Consider the following 19241-nt stretch of genomic DNA (forward strand, 5'->3'; position numbering starts at 1 on the left):
CCCGTCCAAACCAAGAAGCGGGGAAGAGCAACGGACGGCACCCCGAAACCTGCTTCGAAACGGCAACAACTGTTGGCCTCCAAGGCCACTAAGGGGAAGACGGCTGAAGCAGAGAAGGCGGCGAAGGAGCGTGCCAGCCGGAAGCGACCGACGGACACGCACGAGGAGACACCGACACGGGCCTTGAAGAGCCCACTCCACCGATCGGGGCAACAGGAAACGGACACCTTGGCGGCAAGAATGAATGTCGGGACTCAGGCGGAAGAGATGGAGGAAGAACCCACGGAGCACCTCCAGCGGCGGCCGGTGAAGAGCACTGCAGAATCAGTCGGGAAGCGTTTGGACCCACAGAAGGATGGAACACCCGCAACTCACACTGAGCAACCCACGCCAAGGGAGGCACCGGAACCAGTTCGGATGGAACCGATCACAGAAGTCCCAGCACAACAGGCAGCACCGGCAAGCCCCATCACCCAAGAGTCAGAGATACAAAGGCCAACCGCCCCAGCCGGCCAAGAACAAGCAGACAAGGGGCGACTAGCCGAAACACACTCAGAGCCAGAACGGCAAAGTGGTCAGCTGGTAGAACCAGAAGTGCAGCTTCACGCAGAACGTCGGGACCAGCCACCGGCAAATGAACCCATCAACCAACTCTCCGTGCAAGCGCAACAACAGTGCACCGACAGCCAATGGCTCCGGTGGATAGGAGACCAAATTGCCAGAGTAATCGGATGCATAGAGGCGGAGGAAAGAGTGCAAACGGAACGGTTGCTCGTCACAACCGATGAATTGGATACGGCCCGGTCAAGGATCCGGTGCCTCGAACAAGACTTGGATCGGATCACAGGAGATATTGCCAAAATGACCTTAACTGCAACACAGATCCAAGCACCGGTGACTCCGGTGGATGTACAAAAGAATAAGACCCCGGAGACACAAATTGTCTCAGAGAAAGAGGCGGCGCAAGCCCAAGAGCTTGCGGAATTACGAGATGAGCTCGCCGCACAAGAAGCATTACGGAACCGCGAACACGACTTGAAGAAGGCGGCCGAAGAAGAATTAAGAAAGACTGCTGAGAACCTTCGCCGTGCAGAGGAAAACCTGCATAAAGGACATTATGCTTACGACCGGTTGAAGGAGGCGGACACGGTTCGGATCATCAAGCAGTTGAAGGAAGAGCGACAAGCTGCAGAAATAAATCACAGATGGGAGCCGAACGGATCCAGTGCATCTTCCGGTCATAGCTCACTAAGACCAAAAGCTTGATTGATGACAGCTCTGTGCGTTGGTGGGCAAAATGGGCGCAGAATACCGCGGAACTCCAATTGCTTAGGGCGGACGTTGAAATCGGTGAAAGGAGGGCGACGACTGCTATATGCTGACCTCGGAGGACTTCACCACCATCAGGTATGAGCTGGCGGAAGATTTCACAGCCCTGGCGGATGAACAATTGGTGCAAGTCCGGCAGCTCGTAGCTCAACTGGACGATGATCGGCTGGAGGCTCAAATCTAGTTCAAAAGCTATGAGCAGTCCCGGCTTCGGGAAGAAAAAGCGCGAAAGACGACAACGGTCAACCTTAGTGATGAGGAACCGTCGCTGGTGCAAAGACCGGAGGGGGAACAGACCGGGGACAGTCAGCCACGGACAACTCCGACGGAGGAACCAACGACGGAAACGCCGGTGTTAGAGCGACAAACGGAGCCACAACCACAAACGGAACAACAACAACAACCACAGCAACAACAACAAATTCCCGACGAGCCATTGGAAATTTTGGAGCAAAGCATTCTGGACATTTTGGACGAAGCGTAAAAGGGCCGGATAGTGGGTTCGACGTACAAGGTATTGTCCCACGGGCGTGCCATGTGTTACCGGCCGGTAAAGAAGGCTTAAGGAGGTCCAAACTAGAGTGTGAAAGGAATAGTTATTCGGGAACTGTTGTAATTAGTAGTATTAATATATACATATTATTATATAAGAAGATGTGGACGGACGGACTGGAATCGGTATGCCGATCCGGATCGAAACGATTCTGTAAAGGTGCTGGTTGGCACCGTTTTGTATTTCACACCGGAGACCTATAAAAAGGCCCGGTTACAATGTAATCAGGAGCGGATAATTAATAAAGTTTATTGTCTTAATCTTCCAGTGTTGATTACCGTTCTGTATTCATTGTTATATCTTACGCGTGTTAATTACGGATGGCTAAGTAATCGATTAAGGTCTAAGTAAGCGTTGTGCTGTAAGTCATTTTGCCGTACCACCCTTTGGTGACGTGTCTTAAGTGGACACCCTATGTTAGGCTGTTGTCCGGCCCTAGCAATAACACATTTGAAATGAAGGACTTGGGGAACCTTCATTATTTTCTTGGGATCAAAGTGATCTGAACCCTCGACAACATATTGCTCTCACAATGACACTACGTGTTAAATATGTTGTACAAGTTCAGCATGATTGAATGATGACCAATCTTCACACCCCTGGACCAGAACATGAAACTACGTCCCGACTCCAGACCGGCCTGCAACGAGAAACGGTTCTGACAAATTGTCGGAAGCCTTATCTACTTGACTATCACCCGACCCGACATCAGTTATTCGGTCGGAGTGATTAGCCAATTCATGCAGAAGCCGACCGTGGAGCACCTTCAATGCGCACACCGGATACTCTGGTATGTTAGCAACACTAAAGATCGGGGACTGTTCTACCGACGTGGTACAACCATGGAGCTAGTTGGCTATACTGATGTTGACTGGGTAGGAGATGCGACGGATCGTCGATCTACTTCTGGATACATGTTTTCTCTTGGTAGCGTAGTTGTTGCGTAGCTCTGTCAAGCACGGAAGCTGAGTATCGGGGCGCTACCATTGCCAACTATGATGAAGCTATATGGCTTCGGCGACATTTGCAAGACCTCCGGATCGAGGTACCGGCCCCGATCCTAATCTATTGTGACAGTGTAAGCAACATACAACTCATTAAGAACCCTCTATTTCATGCTTAGACAAAGCACATAGAAGTACATTATCACTTTGTGCGTGAGCGGGTCTTGAGTAGTGAAGTTGAACTTCGGTATGTCCAAACGATCGGCAGGTTGCCGACATCTTTACCAAGCCGCTCGGATTGGACAAGTTGCAACACTTCTCTGAGATGCTTGGTCTACAACATCTCGACATGCCGCACTTGAGGGGGAGAATGGAAACAGGTAATGGCACCAGACAAGGAACTAGAGAGAAAGAGAGAACCAAGACACAGGGAGACAAGAAGGAAAAAGAAGTCGAGTTGGCACATCCAAAGAAGTCGGAACAAGCGGCGACGTCGATGATAGCAAAGTCAAGAAGGACAGAGCTGACTGGAAGAAGAAGAAGGCCAAGATCCGGACATGGTCTGATGTTGTGAAGGGCTGAAAATCGGGAGACGAGTTGGAGACTACCAACTTGGACAAGAGCTGGAACGAATCGGAAACTGCCGATTTAGTTCAACAATTTGATTCGGAGGAGCCGGATCTACTAAAGGCCAAGGAGACGAGGAGGCAGTAGAAGTCGATGCCGATATAGAGGAGACGACGGGTTGACAAGCGCCAGAGTCACATCAGTGAAGGAGCTGAGATGGGCTTGTTGAGTAGACAAGCCGATCGAGGAGGTCAAGGAGCACAGAACCGGACAGGTCGCAGGAAGTGGAACTGGGCTGGACAAGGAGCTCGAGTAAGGTTGGAGAATGCCAGGAGGAGCCGGAGAGAAGAACCGGCGACCACATATATTGACACCACGATCCGACCTCAAGTTGAGCTTGAGGGGGAGTGTTGAGCGGACAAGCTCAATCGGATCCGGATTGATTGAATAAGCCAGAGCCAGATCGGTATTCGGAATGGAGAACCGGATTGGTGTCCAGAACCAGGAGTCGGATCGGATTGTAAGTGATAGGCCGTTAGAGGCCTACGAATCTAGCCTAGTACGTAGGCATATTTTTAGGAGCAAGTGTCAGTCACTCGTATGAGCATTGAAGTACTTGTCAATACTTATGTCAATCCGTATAAGGACTTGTATAAAAGTGCTCTCTGAGCACATTCTATGTATAGAGTGTTATTATTTTGAATTTAGTTCATATTGTTATGCTCTCTCTGTCTCTGTCTCTCTTTTTGTTCTGTAAGGTTTCCAGAAAACCTGTACTCTTTCTGTTGCTATTCGGCAGAACCGGTTTGTCATAAGCTTCCACACATTATCTTTTACAATGGGGAATCCACCAAATGATACTTAATCACAAAATCCCTTAAAAACAAACTAATCCATCTCTTTCCTTAGCGCCCATGTGCTCACCATCATGCACGTGGCTGGTTGTCCATCATCTCCAGTACTTTCATCATCGATGCTATCTTCTAATGTCGTGTTCGATTAAGAGGAGGCAAAAAAGGTCAGTAAATATATTGGTTTTGTGAATGTCCCTCAATTAAACAATTCTCACTAAAGTTAGCCCCTCCCTTCCCCCTCCCCCTCCTTCCAATGGAGATAGTTGTGCTCACCATCATGCACGTGGCTGGTTGTCCATCATCTCCAGTACTTTCATCATCGATGCTATCTTCTAATGTCGTGTTCGATTAAGAGGAGGCAAAAAAGGTCAGTAAATATATTGGTTTTGTGAATGTCCCTCAATTAAACAATTCTCACTAAAGTTAGCCCCTCCCTTCCCCCTCCCCCTCCTTCCAATGGAGATAGTTGTGGCTTAACACACCAAGAGATAAAGAGTAGAGAGACAGATTCTTTTTCTTACTTAATCTTCTTCTTTAATTTAAAATAACATTTTTATCTCCCCCCTTTTCTTCTTCTTCTTCTTCCTTGCTTCCTCTTTCACCATTGTGACTCTGTTCTCTGCCCTTTCTTCTTCTTCTGTGTTTCTGATTCCTCGCTCCAGCTGTCCCTTTCACGAAGAAAGAAGAAGGACCCATTACGCAGAAAGGATCGGCTTGAATTGGGTTCCCTCTCAGATCCTTCTGCCATGAACGTTCCACCTTCCTCCATCGTCGAGCGGAATGGTCATCTCGATGCACACATCGCTCAGCTCATGCAGTGCAAACCTCTCTCAGAACCTGAGGTCACTTCAAAAACCCTATGAAATTTTTCTGTTCCTCCTCTTTCGCTCTTAGTTTCTCTTTTCTTGCGTGGGTTTTCTGCTTTCAGAAGTTGCTAGTTGTTTTCTTAACTCGCGACAGCAGATCAGTTATGCCTTGTTTTTCTTTCTGCTTGCTTCCCTTGTTCTGCGTTCGGAACTCTAAACGTTTTGAACTCAGACTGCAGATCCGACATAGAGTTTAATGGCCATTTCTGACTTTTGGTATATTTTGCTAGATCTGTAGTAGAAGAGGGTTCATCACACGGTTCATGTGTGGGCTAGATCTCTTCAAATTTAGAACAACTTTAGAGCAGATAGGGTTGGGCTTTTGAACACAGAAGAAGTCATTTTAGGGTTTCAAGCATAAAGTTATTCCATTAAAGTTATGAGCACAGAAGAAATGATTTTAAGGGTTGAAGAAAAGAAGTAATAACAGTTTAGGGTTTAAAACATTAAAGTAAGATGTTTGGTTCAGCAAATTCTAGCGTATGATACACAGAAGAAGATCACAGAACATTTTAGGGTTCTAAAGTTTTATGCACAGAAGTTTCATGTGGAATTTGTCTAAAAGTTGGTGTGTAGATATAATCTCTCACTGCATAAGAACAGCAAGATGAATGTTGGGCGTAAAAAGTTTGCAAAATGAAGTTTGGGTATACCTATATCTAGATGTCCCTTGTCTGAATTTTTTTATGTAAGCACTAAACGCATAAATAATAATCAGATAGGTCTTAGGGATGAAACGTTTTTGAAGTAGAGCCATCTAATGGTTAGCGCCACTTGTAGTCCTGTAATACCTCCAATGTGGCTACAATGTTTACCATGCTTTTTTGAGAAACTGTGGCAAATGGCAACTTCTCTAATGGGTTTGCTATATATCCAGGTGCGAGCACTTTGTGAAAAAGCTAAAGAAATCTTGATGGAGGAGAACAATGTTCAGGTGATATAAGGAGTTAGCAATTAGTTACATTCACGTCCTTCGCATGGTTTTATGTGTATTTTCTATCTTGCACTTCGTACATATGTAGATGTGCCTGTATGTATGCATGTATATGTTCTATAGCCTAACATGGGACTGCTGAATGCTAAGCAGCCAGTCAAATGCCCGGTCACTATATGTGGAGATATTCACGGACAATTCCATGACCTTGCTGAGCTTTTCCGAATTGGTGGGAAGGTATCTTTCTTTTTACATGCTTGCATGATGTGAATTATAATTGAATAGAAATTGCAACTGTGCATTGTTTTATTGTTGGATTGCAGAAACATAACAATAATAATTTGTGTTCTAGTATATTTGACATTCTGATCAGAATGACATGAATGCATAATGTAGCATATTCCCTTTGCTATATAAGACAACAGAAAGATGACAGCAAATATGATAGTGGGCATATGCATGTGGTGCATTTCTCACTTATAATGTTAAATCTACTTACAACTAACTTTTTGCAGTTAAACGTTGAAATGGCTACCTGACTTTTTGTTGTGAATTGGTAACAGTGCCCAGACACAAATTATCTTTTCATGGGAGATTATGTGGACCGTGGATACTACTCTGTGGAAACAGTCTCTGTATGTTGTATATTTGCGAAACTTGTGTTGCTATTAATAGTTCTATTATGTTTTCAATAGTTTTATGTTAATTAACTTTGCTATCTTAAACCGTACCAACAGCTTTTGGTGGCCTTGAAAGTTCGCTATGCAGATAGAATCACTATTCTGAGAGGCAACCATGAGAGTAGACAGGTTTGTTTATCTTGATTAGAGTTATACCACAAACGCACATTGTTATAGATGTTCTTATATGGCTTCATTGTCTCTGTATCTTTAAATAAAACAAATTGGTTGAAAGTTCCTTTTTTTGTAAATGTGAACAGATCACACAAGTGTATGGGTTTTATGATGAATGTCTACGGAAGTGAGTATATGAGATTGTGAATGAAGATTTGTAAATAAATTCTTGTCATTTTTGACTGATTTCCTTATTTATCGATTTTTCTGCTATAGGTATGGCAATGCGAATGTTTGGAAGATTTTTACAGATCTTTTTGACTATTTTCCATTAACAGCTTTGGTATGTCTTCAGATCTTCATTCATATTCAGTTTGTTGATTCAAAGTATGCCTCTTTCATAGCATTGTTCAATGCTGATGAATTTTGTGAAACTTCTAGGTGGAGTCAGAAATTTTTTGTCTTCATGGTGGGTTGTCACCTTCTATAGACACACTTGATCATGTGAGAAAACTTGATCGTGTACAAGAAGTACCACATGAAGGACCTATGTGTGACTTATTATGGTCTGATCCCGATGATCGATGTGGATGGGGAATCTCACCTCGAGGTGCTGGGTATACATTTGGGCAAGTAAGTGTAGATGGATCAGAAACTTACTTGAACATATTTATTTGATAGGGATATATTATGAATTATGCTTGTTTCCTCATTTCTAGCTTTTGTTTCCGAGTTTATTTCATTCTTAAAAATGGAAATTTGGAAAAAATCAAACTGTGTCCTAATTGCTGAAATTTCAATAAGTCACCTAATTGTTTGTGGAAACGAACAATGCGCCCACATCAAAACCAACAAAGACCATAATACTGCAAGTGGTGCAAGGGTTTTGACATGCACCATCTTCAGATGGTCTTTAATAGTTTATTATAGCCTGCTTGTAGACAATAGGAGATAGAAGATGATGGCTTTTTTTTTATCAAACGGTTAATTTACACTGATTTTTTTTCATATATGTTTCCATGTAGGATATATCAGCACAATTCAATCATACAAATAACTTAAAATTGATTGCCAGAGCTCATCAGTTAGTGATGGAAGGCTACAACTGGGGTCATGTGAGGGTTTTATATAATATATAAGTTTTAGGCAACTTTGTTTTGCGCAGTTTTTTTCTGATGGTAGTGAAATTGCTGCTTCATGCAGGAACAAAAAGTGGTTACAATATTCAGTGCACCAAACTATTGCTATAGATGCGGTGAGTCATGTTAGAACTTCAACTTTGTTTCCAAAGCCAAGAACAAACTGAAATTCAGTCTACCTACCATTATGTCATGATTTAAATAGAGCAGCAGAACTATAGATTTTGCTCTATCAATGTTGGTTATGATTACCTCTTTCCTAATATGGGTCCATCTGCAGGGAACATGGCTTCAATTCTGGAGGTCGATGACAATATGGAACACACATTCATTCAGGTTTCTTTTATCCTGCATATTTATACATATATACAACAAATGCATACATGGTGCACAGCTTACATATAGCTATAACTATGTTATACACAAAATGATCAGGTATGTATGTGTGTACGTGTATATGTCTGCCACATTCATACACACACACACACACATGCACATGCACATGCACACATATACTTATCCTCATGTCTGATTAGCTTATGGTATACTCACATCACACACATACATATATGAATCTTATAACACATACATATATGCTACACGTCACACATATATACAGAATAACACCCGTCAATATGTATTTATCTGTGGATATGTATATATGTATATTATATACAAATATATGCTACAGACATCTCACATATATTCTAAATAAAACACATCTGTATGGATATTATACACATTTACCTGGTAGTCGGAATAGAATGTGAACTAACTTGTAAATTTTGTTTTGGTGACAAAAATAGTTTGAACCAGCTCCACGAAGAGGAGAGCCTGATGTGACTAGGAGAACTCCAGATTATTTCTTGTAGCTTTATTTTATTTGTGTGCACAAAATTCGTGGGTGGAGAATCGAGCAGCTTGCAGGGATGATGTCTATATATGTGAAAGGAAAGGGGAGGGATGGGGATATTAATGAGTAAATGGTGTGAGTTGAAGTCTTTTTAATATGGTGATGATGATCGGTTCCAACTTCAAAAAGTGTTTTGAGAAATATCCATGTAGTGAAAAGAGTAAGAAAAGAGGAAGAGAGTTGCCTGCCTTATTCACCGGGTCGCAAGCAAAACAAGCCCCTGCCAAAAAGAACCATTTGCCATAAAATTCTGATCATTTGACAACATGCTCTATTTTATGGCCAGAAAATTTAGATTTGATATTTTGATTCCTTGTAATTCTATATAACAGTTGAGATCCGGGGTTATTTGTCGGTGAATTTTAAAACTTGCGTCTATTTAATGGCAATATTTTTGTTTTTCTTTGTCGTATATAAATATCAGGCGGTGAATGGTTTCGATCGTCAACAATACCAATCGATGGTAATGGATGTGTGAACGAATTGAATGAACTCCCTTATTTGAGCTGTGAGGTTTTTAATTGGTTGTCAACTATGCGTAACTTATGTTGGCTTGATTTTGTTAAGGGCATGGTATCTGCTCATGGATATGTATTCTTGTGCTGTTGTCTCCTATCACTGTTGGCTCATTGCATGGATTTGCCTATAGAAAATTCTTGATACTTTGCAAAGCAGATTTGTGTTGTGCCAAAATTCTCAAATTTGGAAATAATTTTTTTTTGTTCTTAGTGTTGTGTCTAAACTTACAATCTTGGAAATTGAGAATAATTATTACATGTTAGCAATCTTTTTCATATTGTGGTGCTAGTGCATACTTTCATTTTGTGGTGTACATGTGTTCCTTTGTGTATTTGCTATAAATTGAGCAAGTAAGAAGCTAAGCAAGTTGGTTTTGATTCTCTTTATGTGCATTTTACATATTGGTAGAGAAGTGAGGTAAAGTTTTAGCCATTGCCACTTTGTTCATGGCGTCCCAACTCCCTCTTGTTGCCTTTGAAGCTGATACCCCTATGCAACTTGAGTTCTTGCAACCTCATGAGCGGCCACCCCTTTTCCAAATGGAGCTACAAGTCCTCTCTAACGATATGCTTCAAATCGACCACACAAATCAAGCTATGCTCTCCTTCCTCTTTGCTAAGAGCGAATTATCTCAAGATTGGGCAAATTCCAAGGTCCTCCCAAAGTTGTTTGGCTTGCCCTTTGAGGATGTATTAGCTTGGTTAGACCACTTTGAGATGATTTCCCGTTACCACTAATGGTATGATGTGCACAAAGGTTTGGGAGTTCGCATCTTGCTTGAAAATGTTGTTGCCACCTGGTATGTACAACAAGCAAGAGAAGTGACAAAGAACTGGGTGATCCTCTGAGATCTCCTCGTGCAAAAATTCTCCCATCAAAATTCAGCCCAAACGACATTGCAACAACTCAAGATGTTGCAACATCAAGCGCACAAACCAGTGGGTCAATTTGGTGTTCACAAATCAACTCCTCGTTCACGTCGATCCTATTATGCATGTTACGGGCATGACCATATAATATCTCGTGGTAAGTTTATAGAATACTACGTGTATCCACACACTTTATCCATGTGTATAGAATACTACGGTAAAACTTACCACAGGATATTTATATGGTCAGGCTCGTAACAATGCATGGGCATGTCGATCTTTTCTTCTAATCGCCTTGTTTGCGCCATGACATCACCCGTTGTGCCCAGGTCCAAGGTCCCACAACATTCAACGAAGTCATCCTCATCGCCCAATGCATCGAAGTTTATACGTTATCCGAATCCCAACCACATTGGCTCCCTCCACCATCAATCGACTTGTGAGCCTAGTACTAGGGAGTGGCTCCCATGGACATTGATGTCCAAAACGTGCACCTACAAGCTCGCCGCAACCTTCCCAATCGCGATGTCAAAGGGCACTCGAAGTGCTCTACCACAACAATTATGGACACGTATGACGTCATCGCCGAAAATTGCAATAAACCCAAATAACCATGGTTGATGCAACATCGTCGGCTGAGCTCACGAGAAACTAATCTCTGGGGTGTTGATGGAAGAACCAACCCCCACGTCCAAGCGTCTACCTCTTCCACTTCGCAGGTATGCACCGCTCTTGTCACCATCAATCACCCCACCCACACCATCTTGTTAGACTCTGGTAGTAGTATCTCTTCCATTAGGGCCACCTTAGTTCACTAGTTAGGCCTCCCCACATCCACCGCTCCCTCCATCCAAGTCCTTTTCGGCGATCACCAACATCTATACCACTCTTGCATGCAAGCATGTTGCACCGTCACCTTAGGCAGTCTCACCTTCTGACACCACTTTTATGGCTTGCCCCACCAACTCTTCCTCCTCACCTTAAGTTGCGATTGGTTCCTCAAGCGTCGTGGTACGATTGATTTCGCGGCCCAATAACTTCTTGTCTCACGAGCTCCCTTGATCCCCCTCCTACACGATAGCCCCCCTTTCCCCCACCTGAGCCAAGTCCAGGTGGCCCTTAGTCCATAAGAGAAATTGATCTCCATCCACTAATTGTTAGCTCATTTTTCGTCACTAGCCCTCCAACCCACACATGTTCCTACTGACTCTTCATAGTACAACATACCATTCATACTGGGGACGCCACTCCCATCTGCATGACTACCCACCGGCGTTCCCCCTTCAACTACGATCGCATTGATGTTGCCGTCACCGACATGCTTGCCAAAGGTATTATCATTCCTTCCACCAATGATTGGGTTTCGGAACCCCACCTCATCAAGAAGGACGATGGCACCTTCTTCTTCGACATCGACTTCAGGCCTCTCAACAAAGTGACTATCCATGACCTCTACCCGCTCCCTCACGTGGACGACCTCTTGGATTAGTTGGATGGCTCCTATTATTTCACCTCCCTCAACTTAGCCTTGAGATACTGGTAGATCCCTCTAAAGCCTTCTGACACCCACAAAACCGCATTCCGCACATGTCACGAACTGTTCTAGTTCACCCACACGCCTTTCGACACGTGTGATGCCAGCAACACATTCCAATGCATGGCCAACTCCATCTTCGCCGCCCTCATTAGCAAAGGTGTCCTCCTCGTTTATCTCGACAACATCCATCCCCATTGCCACTTGGGAAGACCATCTACAAACTCTCGTTGAAGTCCTCGCTCGCATAACTAAGCATAACTTGCAATTGCAATGGAAAAAGTGTCGATGGGGAAGCACTAACCTCCGCTTTCTCAGCTTCATCATCTCTAGCGACAAAATCCGTATGGATGCTACAAAGGTAGCTGCCATGACCGACTACCCCCGCCCCACCTTAGTAAGAACATTGCAAAGATTTTTGGGCATGATCACCTTTTCCATTCGATTCATCCCAAAACTCGCCTCTATCACTTCTCCCCTTTGCCAGCTCTTGAAGAAAGATGTGTCATTCGTTTGGGGATCTTGCTTGCGAAGACAACTTTCGATGCCTCGAAAAAATGGTCCAAGAATTGGGGTTGCTCGCCCATCCTAACATTGACCAGTCGTTCACATTGCAAACAAATGTCTCAAACCATGGGTTAGGAGCTGTCCTCCTACAAGACAATTGTCAAGGGCAAGCAAAGGTGGTTTCCTTCATTAGCCAAACTCTTATGCCAGCTAAACACAACTACTCAACCATTGAGAAGGAACTACTTGTGATCGTCTGGTCTTTCCAATGTTTTCACCCATACCTTCATGGCGGACAGGTTACAATTGAGATTGACCACCAACCGGGCTTGCTTTCTCTTATCCATCGACCTCATACCCCGGGCCACTTGTTGCGATGGATGTTGGCACTCCAAGATTATCAATTTACCCAGTCCTATCCAAAAGGTGTAACAAATTTGGTCGTTGATAGTCTCTCTCGTGCTGACTTCTAAGCGGTCCAATTTCTCCACGAGCCATCTGCTACCACAACCCGTTACACTTCAGCAACATGACCTCGCCATCCAAGAGATAAACCATCAGTTGCAATCCCTCCAACCATTTCCCTCACAATGGCGGTTCATGCTCCACAATAACTTGGTGTTCTTCGTTCAAGCGCATCACGAGCCGCACCTCTACATCCCTCGTGTCCTACAACAAACATACCTCCAATTTTATCATGACCACCCATTGTCGGGCCATCTAGGTTTCCACAAGGTTCTCGAAAAATTACGCCTCATGTATTACTGGCCCAACATGCGGCACTCTATCTCTACCAACATCAAACAATGTGCTTTGTGTCAACACATCAAACATGCAAGAAAGCTCGTTGGAACACTCAAACCCATCATCGTCACATCGCTTTTCGAGCTCGTCGACTGGGATTTCATGGGACCTTTTCCCTAAACCCCCAGGGGCAACAAGTATGTCTTGGTCATAACCAAATACCTCATTAGATGGATTGAAACCGTTGCCATCCCTGACGTCACTGTGCCAACCAACCTAACGAGTTGCTTATGCAAGTAAACAAACAATGAAATTTGTTTGTCCATCAATGGTTAGTGTCTTAATAATGCTTATTCTACTAGCTACAAATTACGTATTTATTGTTGCTTTCATCATAGGTCCAATGGTAAATATCCATGGTATTCGATGTTTGTGAGGTTGCCTCCAATTAGTAAGTGGTTATTAATAAGCATTGGGGATCACATTTCTACTTATGACGATCACTATGTTAGTATATCTTGCATTCACACGTATGAAGGCTTGTTATCTATCACTATTGCCTACTAAATGTTAGTGGTTATTAATAAGCATTGGGGATCACATTTCTACTTATGACAATCACTATGTTAGTATATCTTGCATTCACACTTATGAAGGCTTGGTATCCATCACTATTGCCTACTAAATGTTGGTTTGTTATCCATTATGGTTATTAACATCTAAGGTAGGCTCACTATTCTATGTGACCTATCATAACGCTATCGTGATTGATCTATCACAACAATATTTAAAGATGTGCACTACTAATGGAATGTGTTTTTCATTAGGTTTAATACTTCTAGAAGTATTTACAATTGAGTGTCTTCTTATAAGTTGACGTCCCTTGATAGTTATGAATACAAAGGTGAGTTATGATGTATCCATCATGGTTCTCTCTCTCTCTCTCTCTCACTTTCACATTTCTTTGAAAGGAAATGATGACATTGGCAAAAAATGGAAATACAAATAAAACATTATATTGTCACGGCCAATTGCAAATCATAGTATAAAATGGCATGTCATGTAAGAAAACATATCGTGCAATGTAATTTAAGTGCAAAACCACAAGTCTTGTTTGCACATAGTTAAATCTTTCCCACAATTAACTACCTTTTCATTTACATTGATATTTGAACGTGTAAGAAGGCGTACTTATTTTCCTACTATTATTCCATGAATTAGCACATTGATATTGGGAAAATACTTACCGAAATTCCTCTTTAGATGCTTGAGACAAGTTGGTCAAATTCTTGATAGACTCTAACCTCAATTTTGTAAATAACTATGTCAATACGAGAAACACATATAGTGAGCATGTTTGTGATGTGTTGTTACAAGGTGCATGAATGTGCGACATCTAACATATCATGCACCCAAACATGAAGTAATAATGCATTGGCAAGATCTGTGATCGTTACCTTCCTCAAGGATGTCATAAATATCAAGTGTAAAAATGATAGTTTGTAAAAGACTACATGTAACTTTTTTTGGAGTAGGAAAAAAGAAAAGTGAGGCGCAATAAGTATAGTGTAAGCAAAATTCACTAAAATTGAATATTGGGAAGGGAGAAAAGAGAAACCCAAGGGTAGTGAATGAGACATGTGTCGTGGAATGAGTTCGAGTTCAGACAATGCTAACAAGGAAAGGTAAGAAACATGGAGTTGGTCGATAAGTAGAAATAAACATTGGCAGAGAACTTGAATCCACCTAGGTTATCGGAATCAACAAATAAATTCATGATTGCAACTTGCCTTACGAATGAAATGGGTGAGAAAGGAGTAGATTAAATTGATGCGTTGTGCATTTGGTTAAAAAATCTGCATCTCGTTTTACATGGGAGGAGCTTGGCTCATTTGCACCATGTTCCCATAGTGGAAAGCCTTTAGGGCAAGGATACTTTGTTTCAGTTGAAAGCTTGGTCGAGCTTGTCCTTGATGTTTGTTCACGTAATGTGATGATAAAGGGCCATTATTGGGATACGTTGGCGTTTACCATCCTACAAAGTCTTTTGTAGCTTACAAGTGACACTAAAAAGAACCTCATGTATGTATTTCGTCTATAGATGGGAGTTGTTGCCATTTATCATATTGGCAAATCTATTAGTATAAGCCATTTGATCACACGTATAGGTTGGTGCAATCGAGAAGTGTGATGTTAAAATATGTAACAAAGTCGCGCAATTTTTATGGGAGGGGGCCTCAACATGAATCGGACACAAAGTCTATCCGAGGTGACATGGAAAAGGACAACATGACATGACACATGTGAATTGGTGGGATCCACAAGTGGATTGTGCTGCTCACCAGCCAAGCCAGAAAAGAAAACATATACGCAACGAGCCTTAATACACACCACTACAAACAAACAAAGTCTTGTCTTTTGTTTCTTTGTTGTTGTTTTTATATAAAAGTGACACAGAACACACAAGGAGAGACGGCGGATGTCCGTCCGGACAAGTGTGAAAAGGAAAGGCCAACAACAACGTCTCTTTGTGATTTTTTGTTGGGCGATTTTAGTTTGAAGCCGAGCCGAGCCTTCCTCTCTCTCTCTCTCTCTCATCAGAGCGCGCTCTTCACTACCCTGCCACGTGTATGTATGTATGTATTTATATGTGTATGCGTGCAGGCATGCATGCATGTATGTATGTGTATGTATGTATGTATGTATGTAACGTAGTCTTCTTCTTCTTCTTCTTCTATTTATTGTGGTGTGGCTTGATTTCTAGTTGTACAGAGTGAAAGACTGTGAGAGTGAGGTAAGAGCAGGTACTCAGTGCAGAGCAAAGACAAAGACAAAGACAAAGACATAGACAGGCGCAAGACCTCAGCAGCTATGGAGCTCAAGAATGCCCCCCTCCTCTTCCTTCTTCCTCTTCTCCTTCTTCTTCTCCTTCATGGCATGAGTAGCAGTGGTTGGAGTGCCCTGGCAGCTCCTGCTGCCCAACCTACAGCAGCTTCCACCCCTACTACTACTGCTACTGCTCCTGTTCTTGCTCCTGTTCCCACACCTACTACTGCTCTACCCTCTTCTGCTTCCCCTGTTCCTCCACCACCACCTTCTGCTTCTGCTTCTCCTTCTCCTTCTCCTTCCCCTCCTGTTTCCACTCCTCCAGCACCTTCTCCTTCTTCTTCCTCCCCTGTTTCCACTCCTCCTCCTCCAGTAGCTTCTCCTTCTCCTTCTCCTTCTCCTTCCCCTCCTGTTTCCACTCCTGCTCCTCCAGCAGCTTCTCCATCTCCTTCCCCTGTTTTCACTCCTCCTCCTCCTCCAGCAGCTTCTCCTTCTTCCCCTGTTTCCACTCCTCCTACAGTCTCTTCCCCACCTCTTTCTTCCACACCCTCTTCCGCCCCTGTTTCTTCTTCTTCCACACCCTCCACATCCCCTACTCCTCTTGTGGCATCCACCCCCGCTCAAGCTCTTCCTCCCATTGTAGCCTCCACGCCTGATTCTTCCCCTACCTCTAGCCCGCCTTCCCCACCACCCTCTTCTTCATCGCCTTCTCCCCTCAATGAAGTAAGTGCTCCTCTCTCTCTCTCTCTCTCTCTCTCTCTCTCTCTCCCTCTCCCCCTTCACAACACACTCACACATACGCACACACATCTGGAAATTGTCCGTAAACCCTCCTCCAGCCTCCCCCAACCCGTTGGGTTCTTCTTGCATACACACACACGCATATTTCTTGAGCAAATTTCACTCTCTATTTTCAACCTATGCACACCACCACCGCCGCCGCCACGGGCTACTATATTGGACGTAGGATTTTAGCGCAGATGCGTGGTTTTCTAGTACATTTCTTGTAACTATCCTTGGTTCTTAGTTCGTACATATGCATCACATGGTCCGTAGGATATAGGTACGGAATGCATTAGCTTCATGTATGCATTTTTTTTTTATAACTTCACAAGAACATGTATGTACATCTCTAAAGGACAGAGCATCGTGCACTGTTCGTTTTTTCTCTGGCTAACTTTTTCATCTTCCTGGTTTTGCAGAGTCACGGCGCCCGAAATGTACCTCAGGTGTTGATGTTCTTGATGGCATCTGCTGTTGCGGCTTTATATGTCATCTGAGGAGCCTTGCCTCCATTGAAGGAAGTAACGCTGACAGAGATTTTGTGATCACCATACCATGGCTTCTTCTTCTCCTTCATTTTTCTTTCCATTGTTGCAGAGTTTTAGAATTCATTTGTAAGAGTTTGTTGGTAGAGGCTCCTTTCTCTCTCTGTCTCTGTCTCTGTCTCTCTCACACGCACATACACATCATCCACATTCTTTGCTTAGACTGAGGTAATGGTATTTTAGATATATTCATTGACTTTTATGACTTTCTCTTGTCTTTACCTATTATGCTGGTACATTGTGTTGGAGTACATATAGGAAAGAGAAACATTTGTTTTGGGTGTGATTTATTATTGTGAAAATGCAAATTATCGATTGCATCTGCTTATCATAACATGATTGATTTGTATGAACGACGGGAGAGATGAATGTAATAACCAGGGCATTAATTGCTCTGAGATGTGGTTAGGTTAAAGCAAATTGTGATTGTTGCATCACTAAAGTGGTTTCTTCTGATCAAGGGAGTGTACCATAATATATGTCTTATGGATTGTTGATGGAACTCGGAAATGCCCTAGAAGACCATGTAAGTTCTATATATGCATTATATACTTCGACGGAGCCTCTCATAATCTCTAGAACATCTTTCACGCCACACCACAACACTTTTTGGTGTATACCCATCATATTATATAACCACATCCAAACTTCCTATGATTTTGACAGATTTTTTTTCATCATTCGGATTAATCTCATGGACATATGATTCGGGATTTACTTTTAGTAGCAGCAGACCAGATTATATTGGGGGTAAATTTTGTATGATCGGAATCCTCGGTTTCTTTCAATTACATCTGTTCCAAGCTTGTTGGTTCGCAGTAAAAATGCATCAAAGGCTCACACTACATGAATTTCGACCCCTCCTCAAGTTTGGTTCTATCACATCTATTCTGGGTTTGCTAGTTTGTGGAAATGCACCAAAAAATTGCACACGAATTCCCTATATTATAGGAGTATAAGGTGTGCCAAGCCAAGTTTGTATATGACCAGTGAAAAGTGAGTAGTAAAATTGAGAGTAGTTCTATCATTGATTTGCTATTCATCAATGAGTTCCTATGTTGTCTCTCGGACCTTTTGATTGTAGATTTGAACTTTCAAGAGAGAGATTGTGGGTTTTCTAGTAAAAATTAGTATAAACCCACTACTACCCTTGACCTAAACCAAAAATCCCCTGCTCAATTTGTATGCCACTTGGGGACCTTCTTAATTTTGCTTTTGCAATGCTTACTTATCTGTCTTGTTGGAGCAATGAATGTTCCTTGTATAACGACAATGAGGCTTTGCGTTAGTGTTTGAGATCATTAGACTACCTAGTTCTTCTAGTCTAGTGAACTCCAAGCCATTCTTTGATGAATGCAATTATATTTATTGGTGCTCAATTGCATACCCAACTAATGTACTCTTGTGAATTTTAAGGGGCATCTTGCCTTTTCCAAAGGTAGCTTCAACTTGGCCTAGATCAGGCCTAAAGGAGCTGCAACTAGGTTCAATTATAATCTGCCAATTTAGGATCTCCTAAGTTCATAAAAGGTTATATTGGGATGACAATAGTAAGAGTTGTGGAGATGGACATTGAATTACCGGATGTCACTTTGCTCTTTCAATTCAACTACAACATCTGATGTGTTCGTGTTTGAGGTGAGCCTCCATTTTGATTCTACCTTGATAACCTTGCTTTATTTTGGAGCATCTCCTTGTTTCATCTACATCACCTTTGCCTCAACGGATGATATCCTTGTCATACAACTATCGAAGCTCGTACTAATGGAAGGAATCGATGGGTAAGGTCTATTGTGGTTTACACGCATAACCCAATTGATTCTACCTTGATAACCTTGCTTTATTTTGGAGAATATTCTTGTTTCATCTAGATCACCTTTCCCTCAATGTATCAAAGCTCGTACTAATGGAAGGAATCGATGGTTAAGTGCTTTCTTGAAGACAATTAACGAAGCAATGATTTCGTTAATGCTTAGTAGGGTCCCAAGGGCAATTGTAGAAGAATTAACACTCTATTTCAT

General features: G+C 42.6%; 2 protein-coding genes across 3 annotated transcripts; both read left to right on the forward strand.

Moving 5' to 3' along the window:
• Positions 1-4837: 4837 nt before the first annotated feature.
• On the forward strand, positions 4838-9298 carry LOC147860234 (serine/threonine-protein phosphatase PP2A-2 catalytic subunit-like). 2 transcript variants are annotated; one of them, XM_087324313.1, is made up of 12 exons: positions 4838-5092; positions 5996-6047; positions 6201-6284; positions 6611-6682; positions 6785-6856; positions 6988-7028; positions 7118-7184; positions 7283-7474; positions 7867-7956; positions 8045-8096; positions 8261-8316; positions 8787-9298. In XM_087324313.1, exons 1-12 carry the CDS (start codon positions 5028-5030, stop codon positions 8850-8852), a joined length of 909 nt encoding a protein of 302 aa, XP_087180439.1. In that variant the 5' UTR covers positions 4838-5027; the 3' UTR covers positions 8853-9298. The 2 variants fall into 2 exon arrangements, with proteins under 2 accessions (XP_087180439.1, XP_087180438.1); XM_087324312.1 differs by having other exon boundaries at positions 4838-5089; positions 5991-6047.
• A 6526-nt stretch (positions 9299-15824) lies between these two features.
• LOC147860235 (uncharacterized) lies at positions 15825-17416 on the forward strand. The gene is made up of 2 exons (XM_087324698.1): positions 15825-16615; positions 17095-17416. Exons 1-2 carry the CDS (start codon positions 15938-15940, stop codon positions 17170-17172), a joined length of 756 nt encoding a protein of 251 aa, XP_087180824.1. The 5' UTR covers positions 15825-15937; the 3' UTR covers positions 17173-17416.
• Positions 17417-19241: the final 1825 nt, after the last annotated feature.

The sequence above is a fragment of the Azolla caroliniana genome, unplaced genomic scaffold (assembly GCF_043228905.1).
Source record: "Azolla caroliniana isolate FFs.n. ecotype wild unplaced genomic scaffold, voAzoCaro1.0.p SCAF_9, whole genome shotgun sequence".
Taxonomy (NCBI): Eukaryota; Viridiplantae; Streptophyta; class Polypodiopsida; order Salviniales; family Salviniaceae; genus Azolla; species Azolla caroliniana.